At 32.8% G+C, this 13364-nt stretch overlaps 1 protein-coding gene across 1 annotated transcript in view; it reads left to right on the top strand.

Moving 5' to 3' along the window:
* The window catches only part of TRDN (triadin), a 410542-nt gene that overhangs the window by 351969 nt on the left and 45209 nt on the right, over positions 1-13364 (top strand). Inside the window, exons 27-33 of the mRNA XM_026455003.2 lie at positions 322-351; positions 1623-1649; positions 1978-2025; positions 4120-4167; positions 5463-5480; positions 7537-7581; positions 9254-9274. Coding sequence (XP_026310788.1) covers positions 322-351; positions 1623-1649; positions 1978-2025; positions 4120-4167; positions 5463-5480; positions 7537-7581; positions 9254-9274 — 237 coding nt within the window. The remainder of the gene's footprint in view (positions 1-321; positions 352-1622; positions 1650-1977; positions 2026-4119; positions 4168-5462; positions 5481-7536; positions 7582-9253; positions 9275-13364) is intronic.

The following is a 13364-nucleotide window of genomic DNA, read 5'->3' as shown; positions in this document are numbered from 1 at the left end:
AGCTATACCAACAACTTGACAGACAAGTGCAAAGCATATTTCTCTTTTGTGTTTAATAGTCCATCATTGGCAAACCAGCGTAAAACTGGAATGAATTTTAGTTAATTTTTTTTTTTTTTTGAGACGGAGTCTCACTCTATCACCTAAGCTGGAGTGCAGTGGCATGATCTCAGCTCACTGAAACCTCTGCCTCCTGGGTTCAAGCAATTCTCCTGCCTCAGCCTCCCAATTATGATAACCAAAAAAGTTATTTCTAAAAATTAATTTGTATTCTAGTTTATGTTTTCAGGTTTTAAATTTTCTGCCTTTTCTCTCCCTCAGAGCCCCAAATTAAAAAAGAAGCAAAACCAGGTAACACAAGCTTTATTTTATATAGATTCAGAGTTGACATTACCTTTATTTTATTAAGTACTAAAAGAGGCTTACATCTCACTAGGGAGACATGCACAGAGTCTCCAAGTTCCTCATTATTTTGTCCACTCCGTTGCTCAACATGATTTTATAGCACTGGATTAGGTGAGAATGGGAATATTCCCTAGACAAAAGCATCTAGAAAATGGCCTTAAATAAATCTCAACAGAGACTCCAGGTTTCTTTAGACATTTCTAAGGTTTTTATGAAATTAATAATAATCATGTTTAACTTATGGCTTTATTTCGATAATTCTGGTGGCTTTGTTTTCATAATTCTGAAGTATTTCCAGTAATATACCAGAATCATAAAATCATAAAGTTATAGACTATTGTGGTTTGAAGGGAACGAGAGCAAGAATTTATTAAGCATCTATTGTGAGCTAAGGACCAGCATAGGATTTTTACTTTCATCATGTCATTATGAGAAACAGACAGCATGGCAATTATTATCTATACTCAATATCTGAAGAAGCAGTTCAATAGATCAAGTTCAGAAAATAAGTTATTATTCCGGGATTTTCAAGTTAATCTATTTTGAAGCTAGGGGTCTGCCCCACATCTGATTTGCACCAAACCCTGGGTGCTCCCATTAAGAGATTGTCCCTAAAATGCTATCATTTTATTAGAAGGTTGATCTAAAAAAAAGGGTGACCTTTCCAAGTCTGTATTGTTATTTAGTGTTTAAGTCATACCTCTGGTACCAACTAGCTATTGGCCTGAGGCAAGTTCAAAAAAACCCTCAGCCTCTATGGTAGCTATTTCTTCATTATAAAAGGTTACTTAGCAAGATTCTTCAACATCAACAAATCAAGAATCAAAATCTAGACATATATTCAATAGTACCTCAGCCCCTGAATTCTCACCAGAACTTACCTGGCAGCTGATTATAAGCTTGGATATAGTTGCTCTTGTGATATATTTATAATATATCAAGGCTCATAGCAGCCTTGTTACATTACAAATATTATTATGATTTACTATTATTTTATTATTTATTTTCCTGATTATATTTATTTGCTGTAAGTGGGTATGTTTTACCAGATAAAAGCATTTTGTATGTTTGCCAGTTTTACTTTAACCAGAAACCCAATGCTATTTAAAACTAGTTATGCCTAGTTCTATTTACAATAACCAATTATATTTGTTGTTGTTAAATACTCCATTTTGCAGGTAATTTAATCTAATATGTTATTTATTTATTCTTTTTAGCTGTATCTGAAAAAGTTCAAATACACAGTATGTATATTAATTTTATCTTTTATGCTTATGTAGAACTTTTTACAAAAAATTTTGAAATGTTTTCAAAATCATGTATTTTCAATCTGTACTTTTATATTCATGTTTTATTACAGCCTATGCTTTGAAAACTATAGTTTCAAAAATTTTGTAAATAAGAATCCTTGGTATATTGTTTTCATGAACTAAAACCTTCAAGTTTTACATAGAAACAAGGATGATATGAAGGTTTCAGAATATTTTTCTCTATGGGCACATTTGCTAACATTTGCTAGTTATTTTCCCAGCTTCCAAATACCTAAAAAGATTTTCTTTTTATTATTTTCAGAACAAGACATAGTGAAACCAGAAAAGACTGTTTCTCATGGTAAACCAGGTATTTTGCAGGTGGTATTTGTAGTCTCAAATTGTCTCTCAATGGTTTAATTTTAGCAGAAGTAAGAGTTTAGAGGCAAGTCTAAAGTTATTTGGGACAATTCACGTCTTAAGTCATCAGCTTCTAGACCATCTCCAATTTTAGTCATCTTCAGAATTTTTTTTTTTTTTTTTTGTACTAAGAACTTAACCAGTGAGATGTAACTAGACAACTACTCTTCCCTTCCCATCAGAGAGTTAGCTTTGCACAAAAACCATAGTCACCCAACACTTAGATGAATGGACTCTATACTTGCTGTTTTATTCTGATTTGGGCACGGCATTCTGACCAAACTTGTAATTCAGATTGGCCTATTCAAATACGATCATTTTAGACTCTCCAAGTCCTAAAAATGCTGAAGAAATCAACATTTCTCCCTGCTTCTTTTCCTGACTCTTTTCTTCACCCTTCCTTCCCTTTCTTCTTTTCTTTTTATTCCTGGTCTTGCATTTTGTAGAAAGTAGAAGTAAGCTAATTTGTTCTGCTTGTAAAAAAAAAGATACATAATTTATCAAATCAAGGTTATGAATTAATTTTTATTTAAGAATAGAAACAAGTTTTTATTTCAGCTAATTAAATATGAATTTAATTTTGAGGCCACCCAAGCCCCAATTATTCTGTAGAATATTATTTTTCATTCCAGGCTGAATTATGTACCCAATGTTGTGAATATAGTTAGGCCAGAATCTTTGAAAAGTGAAAAACATACTTTCTCTAAGCAAATCTTAGGAAATCCTTTGCTTATAAAAATCCAGCCGGGCGCGGTGGCTCAAGCCTGTAATCCCAGCACTTTGGGAGGCCCAGACGGGCGGATCACGAGGTCAGGAGATCGAGACCATCCTGGCTAACACGGTGAAACCCCGTCTCTACTAAAAAATACAAAAAACTAGCTGGGCGAGGTGGCGGGCGCCTGTAGTCCCAGCTACTCGGGAGGCTGAGGCAGGAGAATGGCATAAACCCGGGAAGCGGAGCTTGCAGTGAGCTGAGATCCGGCCACTGCACTCCAGCCTGGGCGACAGAGCGAGACTCCATCTCAAAAAAAAAAAAAAAAATCCTTTTATAAATTGTACTTTAAATAATCTGTACACAATGGGTTTTAGTCTGTTTGATTTGTTTTCCATATGCTATAAAAAAACTATTAGACACCAACAACAGAAAATATAGGAATAAGGAAAGCAGGGCTGGAGTGTGGAGAGGTGAGAAGAGCTGTCTGTATTGACAAAAGCAGAAAGTTAGAAACAACTTTGAGAAGCTCCTCATTACATGAAACACTGTTATTTTCTTATGTCCCAAATATTAGTCAATTTGAGGTGAAATAAAGAGAAGTGACAGACTTTAGTCTCTGAGCATACATGAAATGCATTGTCTTGTAGGAACGACTCTTTTACTTCAGTTACACCATCATGGTCTTTAAATTCTGTCATACAGTGAAAATTTCTACTTAGGATATTTGATCAGTCAATTCATACCCAGTGCGAAATGCTTGAGAAGTTTAATTTCATGTAGTATCAGTGCAATAATCTCTTTACTTTGACCTAAACATCTTTGACTATGAAAAATCACTGAGAACAGAGGACATCCAGCAAATGTATCAACTTTGTTCTTCCCCAGCTTCGCACTGTGAAAAATTTGGGTTCTCCACCTATTCCTGGGTTCCCAGGGAGGTATCGGCACAAGAAGATCAAAAATTGCTTCTTCCTATTCTAATTTAATAATAGAAAGGGAACATGTATTTTATAAAGCAGTACCTGTGGGCAGATAAATACACTGAAATACAGTGAAGGCGAAAAACAGGGCTCATACTGGCACGTTAGGGAACAATTTAAGTTAGGAAAACTTCTGTAGCAAGATAGCTGCAAAGGACATTTCAGCTGGACAGATTTTCTTTGTGCTTTCATCCAATTTGAATAGAAGATATTATTTGCTTGTTTTATTGAGGCAACAAGTTTTTGCTGGCATTGGTACTATTTCAAAAAGAATACAAAAATCATGGTTAAAATAGGTCACTGATGTATTCAAATTCCCTACTTGTGTTAACGTTTTTTCCTATCACAGAAGAAAAACTTCTCAAGCAGGTAAAAGCTGTCACAATAGAAAAAACAGGTAAATAAGGTATTTTATACCTTTTTTTATGTCTTATATGCTATGTGGTGCATGCATATGTGTGCATGCAGACACACACACACACACCTTCACTGAAGTGTGCAGGCTTTTAGTACCATAATTTCTAACATTCTCAATTCTTGTGAATAACTAAAAATGTGTTCAATATAATTTTTATTAAAAAAATAATAACTAGAGTAGCATAACTTTAAGTGTGATTGATCTAAGATTACGTGTAATTCATGGGAAAATCTATATAATGCATTATCATGTATACGTAGGTAGGTGTTTAATCTTATTTTTAAACCACATTTCTTCCTGCTATTTATAAATTAGCTGGAATAATTTACTTCCATGAAAGCTCCATAGAGAGGGATATGGTTATATAACTTTAAAGTCTGCCTTAAAGAATGATCAACAGAACATAAAATGTTATACTGAAAACACTCCGTGTCTCATTAGTTCATATGAAAAAGAAAAGACACATACTCTTGCATTTCAGAAGTTTTTCCTGTAAGGAAAAAGAAAACTTATGAGTCTTGAAATCAATTCACATCTGAGTGACTAAACTTCCTCTATTTGATTCCAAGACAGAAATCCTACCCACCTCAGCCATGGGGAGAACCTCATCTCTTACTAATAATCGTTCCACCCTTTTGATTAACAGCCGAACATGCTAACCGATTGCGCCACAGAGACTCTGAACTAATAATCATTCCAAAAGAAAAACTCTGTAAAACATTTTTTTCTCCTGAGATAATCAGATAATAAGGATTTAAAAAGTCTTGGAGGAAAAATATAATAGAATTCACGAGAGATCTAATTATTTATAGAAATTATAGACTAGTTTATCACCAGAAAGAAAGAAATCTCATGAGGCCATTTTCACATTACTTTATATGACCATTGTACTTTATTCCAACCACTGCCTAAGTTTATAATTTTAGTAAATATTCCCTTAATTTGTACCCTGAGGTATTAATATGACCACCTGAGTATCTTATTCAGTTGTATGGATGTTTGGGAATTATGAAGAAGCTAGCTCAATGTATTTGTGACTCAAATATATAGATTGTTTTAAATTTTATGTGCATAACATGTGTCTTACTAGTTTTTTTGTAGTTCAATTAATGTATTTGCTGACAGTAAAATATTAGTGGTCAAAGAAAACAGGTTAAGCTTAAGCTAAGAAGGAGACCTAAAGCTAAGAATAAGTAAATACAAATACTAAACAGTTAGTTTTTCCATGGTTTGTACTCATCAATATGCCATGTGCTTCCCTCCATTCTCCACAGCCAAGCCCAAGCCAGCAAGTAAGAGATGAATAGAATAACACCTGAGAAATATCGCTTGACCATTTCAGCTTTAACATTTTGCTTTGTTTTTTTTTTAAGAAAAATGTTATTTTCAGTGTTACCTGTGGCTAAATAACTATTAATGATAAATTAATGTGATTGCTATGTAATTATTATTCATGATAAATTAATGTTATTGCTATGGCATTGATTTAACATTCTTGTGTTTCACTACTAATTAATGACTATAACTATACAAAAGAAAAAGTGTGTCACTATTGTTCATTAAAAGAAGGAATCCATATAGGCTATGAAATACCACTCACAGTAAATTAAGGTAGGTGGGAAATCTTTTCATCACACATAATGAATAACAAAAGAAAATGAAATGATATACAGTTGTCAGTGTTATGAACCGTATACTGTTTTTAATCCCTTTGCTTTAAGCTGCATTAATTAAACTGTAGGTAAACTTTGGCATTTAGAAATCCATTTAATTATAAACATTTTGCCATTGGTCCATTGGAATTATGAAATGTCCTCATGAATGTGGACTTTGAAGATCCTTCGTTTCACTGTACAGGTGTGACACAGAGAGTATAGTGATGGAGAGTTTAAAGATGACTTTTGGACTCAGGAAGGCATAAATATTTACCCACTGTGGTAGTAAATATATTAAATATTGTGTCAAAATTGTGATGTTAGTCATTGAATGGTGTACATTTGTGGAACACAAGCTTAGACAAATGCATGAATGGCTTTTGATCAAATATATTCTGGCTCTTGCATGCAAAATAGCTTCACAAGGTCCAAAGGTGAATGTGTGACACAGCTTAGGAATACATATATGTGCTTTAGGATATATAGCACGAAGGCATGGCTCTAATCAGAACATATTCACATCCTAGAACCTGTGAATTGTATTTTGAATATATATTTTATATTATTATTGTTCCCTTGATTTATTTTTAATGTTGTTATAACAGTTTAATACCTTGAATATTGACTTCTTCATTTTATTTTGAATGCTTATTTACTATAACATTTTTGCAAATTCAGTTCATGGAAGTTTATTCTTGAATGGTATCAGTTCCTAATTTACAAATATCTGTTTAGTCTGATGACACCTGGGGTCCCACATCTTCCCACCTACTTCACTGTTGGTGCATGATTTGGGGGAAAAATAGTAATTTTAGAGAAACTCCAAATTCAGGAGTGAGGGAAAGAAAGGACAAGTAAACATCAAGAACAGCTCAGAACTGATCCTAGAGGTCATTAGAGGTAATACTTGGTCTGTTCCGGAGTCCTACTCAGCTGACAGATATTCTCAATCGCATTCAAGATATTCCACCTATATGGTTGACTTTAAATTCTACTTTTGATGAAAGAGAATGATCTCTTTAAAATTTTCAATTCAAATATTTTTCAGAGAACTAAGAGGGATGTCGATTACTCATACATTTTTATTTCATTTTGTCATATCCTAGAATAGTTGAGATTCAGCTATGAGAGTTTTAAGAAAACCTGGAAAGGGAGGGTGGTACAGGTCAATAAAAATACAAAATGTGTTACTCTCTGGAATACAACAGATATAGTTAAAATTTTCAATAATAAACTAGTGTTCAGCAGTGCATTGCTTCTTACTGGCAAGAAGGTAGCTAGGATTCAGAGAGGAAAAAAGAGGAATTGGTAAAATGCCAAAGACCAATACCATCCACTAAAAATGTCCCCAAAGAATGACTCAACTTTCAGCAAATGAAACAGTATTCTTATTCTCCTCTTTGCCATATTCTATCCTCTTATACAACACAGCCCCTAAAGAGATAAAACCCTAATACTGTCTTTCAGCCAAATGTAGAAAAAAGTCTTTTCCTGGGTGTCCTGAGAATGAACCTAACCTAACCCTGTTTCTAATGTGTTTTTATGGCAATATGCTTTATTTGTTTCAAATTACATGAAAACAACTTTGGGGCATGCCTCTTGGGTAAACTGAGGATCACTTGCAAATATGTAACTAAGAAATATTTGCCGAAGAATCCACAGATTGCCAATGAAATTTGATTTCTTTCTCTAGAAAAAGCTGAACATCAAGAAAGAGAACCTCCGTCTATAAAAACAGGTGTTTTACCATTTTTGGTTTATATTCTGCCTTAGGTTCACTATTTTTATTATATTCAAAAATTAAAGTAATGCATACAAGTGATTTTTACTATGTTTCCTGGTAATGTGTGGTCCTGTGGTTTTGCAGTATAATCAGTTTATCTGACCTAAGGGCAATATTGTTGTCAATCAAACATGGATTGCCAAACATGCAATTATGACAGGCAAAATTAACAAATTAGATTTGCTTTTATGATTCACAAGGTCCTTCCAAAATATTCAGTATTTCACTGTTGTCAATATTAATATAATTTACCATAGTAATGGAGTTGATTAACTGTTGATAGTTTTAAAATATCCTATTAAATTACATAGGTTAAATTTCACAAATTGTGAATTTCAGCTTGATATATCCTCTTAAAAGAGAAGTTACCCCATTCTAAAAGTTAGCTTAATTCTTTTAAAATGTCATTCAGTTTTTACAATATGTAATACTTCACATGGTTCAAACACTGAGGCACATAGGAAGCTAACTGCAAAAATCTCTCTCTTTTGTTAAATTCTACCAGTTCTCATTTCAAAAATATCTGATAATTTCCATAGGTAATCATTGTTATTTCCTAATATATCCTTCTAGCATTATCTATCTACCTATACAAATATATATATATATATATGCTTCTTTTGTTTTTCTTACACAAATATTGACATGCCATAAATTATCCTGTCACCAATTTTGTCTATTTCAGAATATATCTTGAAACTTTTTTATATCAGCACATAAAATATTTTATAAAAACTCTATTTTATTATATATTTGTACACAGTTTACTTAATTAGACTCTAATTGACATATGTAAAAGTTGTTTTAAAGATCTCCTTTAATTTAATTAACAATATGTCTAGTTTTTTTACTTTTATGGGAAAAATTCTTTAAAGTAGAATTTTTTTTTAGTAATAGGGTATATTAAATGTAATTTGTATAGATATTCCTAATTGTTTTCTACAAAAATGTATCAATTTGTATTCCCTCTGTTAACATATTAGTTATTTGACTTAATTTTAGATGATTCAAACCTGCAATCATAGCTAAATCTTTTCTACTATTTATGAAGAAATAGAACTTTAGATGCAAGATGACATAGTTAATGCTTTTAGTTAATATATTTTAGAACACATGTTATATTGGAAAAAAATAGAATGTCTTTACGATTTTTTTTACCTACCATCCATTCTTGAGATTTTATAGAGGAACCTGATTGTTCAACATACTGGATTGGGAGAGTTGGTATAAATTAATATTAATAATTAATATTGTGAGTATAAATTAATATTAAAATGTATTCTAAAAGGATTGTGGCAGAATATATATTTTGTGCCATTTCAGAAACAGTAAGAAGTTCAAATTTTTGTGAGCATTCATTAATATTGTATCAAATCAAATATGAGATTTACAGGAATAAAAACGAGACCAAAAAAGATTCCACACTTTTAGGCTTTACTGTTCTGTGGGAAACTCTTTGGGAGAACGATTTAAAAATTACTAAAAATGCATTCCCTACTGTTCGTTGTGGATATATTTAGTCTTATTTTTACTGTAAAAAGCAAAAATAGGAAATATAAAGAGCTGATATATCACCAATAAATAGAAAATTATCACTCCTTTTCTTTTTTTCTTTTTTCCTTTTTAGACAAACCAAAACCAACTCCAAGTAAGTGTACCATTTTAGAATTTTAAGAATGTCCTATTTCATTGTTTTAATTTCACAATTTCTTTGAGTTATATATGGAGTTTAAAATGTATAGTGTGTTTGTTAATGTAATAGTCGTTATACTATTATCATATAAGTGAGTCTGGTTGACAAAGGATATTGTGTGTACAGGCATACCTTGGAGACAAAAAGCACAACCAAAGGAAAATGGGGAGAGCAAGAAGCCATAGACCAATGAGCACATGAAGGGATGTTTAGTGACTCAAAAAATGCAATTCAAGGAAAATTAGATGTCATTGTACTGGAATAACTTGGGTGTATTGCAGGTTTCATTCAGACCACCACAATAAATCACACAATTTTGAGTTTTCCCAGTGCACAGAAAAGTTATGTTTACACTATAGTCTATTGAGTGTGCAAGAGGATTATGACTAAAAAATGTACATAGCTTAATTTAAAAGTATTTTGCTGCTAAAAATGTTAGTGATCATCTGAACCTTCAGCAACTTGTAATACTTTTAGTGGTGAAAGGTATTGTCTCGATGTTGATGGGTGCTGATTGATGAAGGTGGTGATTTCTGAAGGTTAGGGTAGCTGTAGTAATTTCTGAAAATAAGACAACAATAAAGTTTGGCACATTGACTCTTTCACAGAATATTTCTCTGTAGTTCATATGGCTATTTGACAGCATTTTACTCACAGTAGAACTTCTTTCAAAATTGGAGTCAATTATCTCAAACTTGGCTTCTGCTTTATCAACTAAGTTTACAGAATATTCTAAATCCTTTGTTGTGATTTCGACGATGTTCACGTCTTCACCAGGAGTAGTTTCCATCTCAAGTATCCACTTTCTTTTTTCATCCATGATAAATAACTCCTCGTCTATTGAAGTTTGATCATTAAATTGAAGCAATTCAGTCACCACTTCTAATTATTTTGTTGCTTCCACCACATCTGCAGTTACTTCTTCTACTGAATCCTTGAAGCTCTCGAAGTCATTCGTAAGAGTTGGAATCAATTTCTTTCAAACTCCTATTGGTACTGATATTTGGACTCCCTCTTGTGAGTCAAAAATGTTCTTAATGGCATCTAGAGGGCTGATTCCTTTCCAGAAGACTTTCAATCTACTTTGCACAGATTCATTAGATGAGTCACTATATATGACACCTACAGCCTTATGAAATGTATTTATTAAGTTATAAGACTTGAATGTCAAAATTACTCCTTGGTCCCATGGGCTACAGAATCAATGCTGTGTTCACAGGCATGAAAACAATATTAATCTCCTTGTACAGCTCCATTAGAGCTCTTGATTGACCAGGTGCATGTCAATGAGCCATAATATTTGAAAGGAATCTTTTTTCTTAGCATTAGGTCCCAACAATGGGCTTAAAACTGTCCGTAAATCATGCTGTAAACGGATGTGCTGTCATCTAGATTTTGCTATTCCAGTGATACACCACAGGCAGAGTAGATTTAGCGTAATTCTTAAAGGACCTAGAATTTTCAGAATGATCAATAAGCATTGGCTTCAACTTCAAGTCACCAGCTTCATTAACCTCCAAGAAGAGAATCAGTGTCTTTTGAAGACTGGAAGTCAGATATTGACTTTTCTCTCTAGCTATGAAAATTCTAGGTGACTTTTTTTTTCAATAAAAGGCTATTTGTTAAGTTGTTGTTGTTGTTTGTTTAAAGACAGGGTCTCACTCTGTCACCAGGCTAGAGTACAGTGGGGGAACATAGCTCACTACAGCCTCAAATTCCTGGGCTCAAGTGATCCTCCCTAGAGGGCTATTTTGTCTACCTTGAAAGCTTATTGTTTATTGTAGCCACCTTGGTCAATTATCTTAGCTAGATCTGGACAACTTTCTGCAGCTTCTAAATCAGCATTTGCTGTTTCACCTTGCATTTTTACGTTATGCAGGTGGCTTCACTCCTTAAATTTCATGGACCAACCTCTGCTAGCTTCCAACTTGCCTTCTGCAGCTTCCTCACTTCTCTCAGCCTTCATAGAATTGAAGAGAGTTAGGGCCTTGCTATAGATTAGGTTTTGGCTTAAGGGAAGGTTGTAGCTGTTTTGATCTTCTATTCAGTCCACTAAAACTTTCTCTGTCTCAGCAATAAGGCTGTTTCCCTTTGTTAGCATTTATGTCTTCACTGGAGTAACATTTAATTTCCTTCAGGAACATTTTCTTTGCATTCACAGCTTGGCTAACTCTTTGGTATGTGAGGCCTCACTTTCAGCCTATCCCAGTTTTCAACATGCCTTTCTCACGACACTTAATCATTTCTAGTTTTAGGTTTAAAGTGAGTGATGTGCAAGTCTTTCTTTCTTGTCAATACTTAAGAGGCCATTTTAGGTTCCTAACTGGTCTAATTTCAAAGCTATTGACTCTCAGGAAATAGAGAGGACTAAAGGAAAGTGAGAGGGACTGGTGAATGGCAGTCTGAATACACACATTCATTAAGTTTTACCACCTTATCTGGGTGTGGTGTGTGGCACACCAAAAGAATTACAATAGTAATATCAAAAATCACTGATCACAAACAACCATAACAGATATAATAATAATGAAAAATTTGAAATATTGTGAGAATCACCAAAATGAGACACAGAAATGAGAAGGAAGCAAATGCCATTGGAAAAATTACACCAATAGGCTTAATCATATGGGGTTGCCACAAACTTTTAACTTGTAAAAAATGTGATACCTGAGAATTGTAATTAAGTGAAGCACAATAAAATGAGTATGCTTGTATTCCACTCATTAATCCTTGAACATGTATTTATTGAGCACCTATTAGGTATATGACACTGGACCAGGATGTATGAGGGAATGCCTATCTTGTTTTCTGTTGATGTACCTGGTTTACTAACACTTTCACCATGATAACTAATACCTGTGCAAAAAACAAAACAAAACAACACAACAACAACAAAAATTCAGTAATTGTATCTCTCTCTTATCTACTTTCAATTGTTTGTTTAGATGTATTGAATAAACACAGTATGAAGAACCCTTTAACAGTTATTGTGTGGGTTAAGAAAAATTAAGAGCACATATGTCCTCAATTTATTTAATTTTAACACATTAGCTTTTTATTTTCTAATTTTTTTAAAGCCCTGAGGTACATTTTATTTTGTAATTCAAAATCACTGGGGTTTCCTGGACATTTTAATCAATAATAAAAATGCAACACTAAACAATAAAACTGTTTATTTAATCCTATTAGAATACTCAGACTGTAACCTGGATTAAAAATTGAGTACTTCAATCCAAAGTGTTTCTGGATGTTGTATTTATATGTTTTGATACCCAGAACTAACCTGTCTTCTTGACAACACATGACAGATTACTTAATAATGCAGCTACAGTTTACTTCATAATGGATTCAGTGCCAATTTTAAACATTAAGTACAGCCTTGAGGCTGGAGAAATTCTCTAATATAGTTTGTATTATTGCTACTAATGCGAACACTAGTACCAAAATTAAGGATTGAAAGCCAAAACTAGAATGCTAATATGAAACATCATTATAAAGCCATTTAAAAATACTATATTTTTATGTAATATTATGTATTGTATACCTTCACTGTTAAAAAATATTTTATTTTTTTGAATTTTGAAAATAGCTACCCAAAATAGTTATGTAAGACTGATAAAACTGATATCACATTTATAGAAAACATTGACATTTTACAAGAGATATTTCTTAAACTATCAGAGAATTTTTATTTTCTGGAAATATTATTATTTGAAATTATTTTTGATACAAAGTTGTTTTAAAAAACACTTGCCAGGTTATACTTAGAAATATTCATCTGTAAATTTACTGAAGGAACAAGAAGAAAGCATGGTTCTGTATGAGCATAGGCAAAAGGCAAATATAATTTTATGTCTTCTATCACTTATCAGACTGTAATCAACATGAACTGAGTTTGTTTTTGTTATACTTTTAATCTCATCCCATGACCACACTCAACTGCATTTCTGACAGCATCTTATAAATGAAGCTGCTTTAATAAATATTATATGAATGAATGTTTGCATGCATCAATGAAGATTAAAAATTTGTGTAACAGATTCAT

This window comes from Piliocolobus tephrosceles, chromosome 5, assembly GCF_002776525.5.
Source record: "Piliocolobus tephrosceles isolate RC106 chromosome 5, ASM277652v3, whole genome shotgun sequence".
Lineage (NCBI taxonomy): Eukaryota > Metazoa > Chordata > Mammalia > Primates > Cercopithecidae > Piliocolobus > Piliocolobus tephrosceles.
This window is presented reverse-complemented; position numbering and strand designations above follow the sequence as displayed.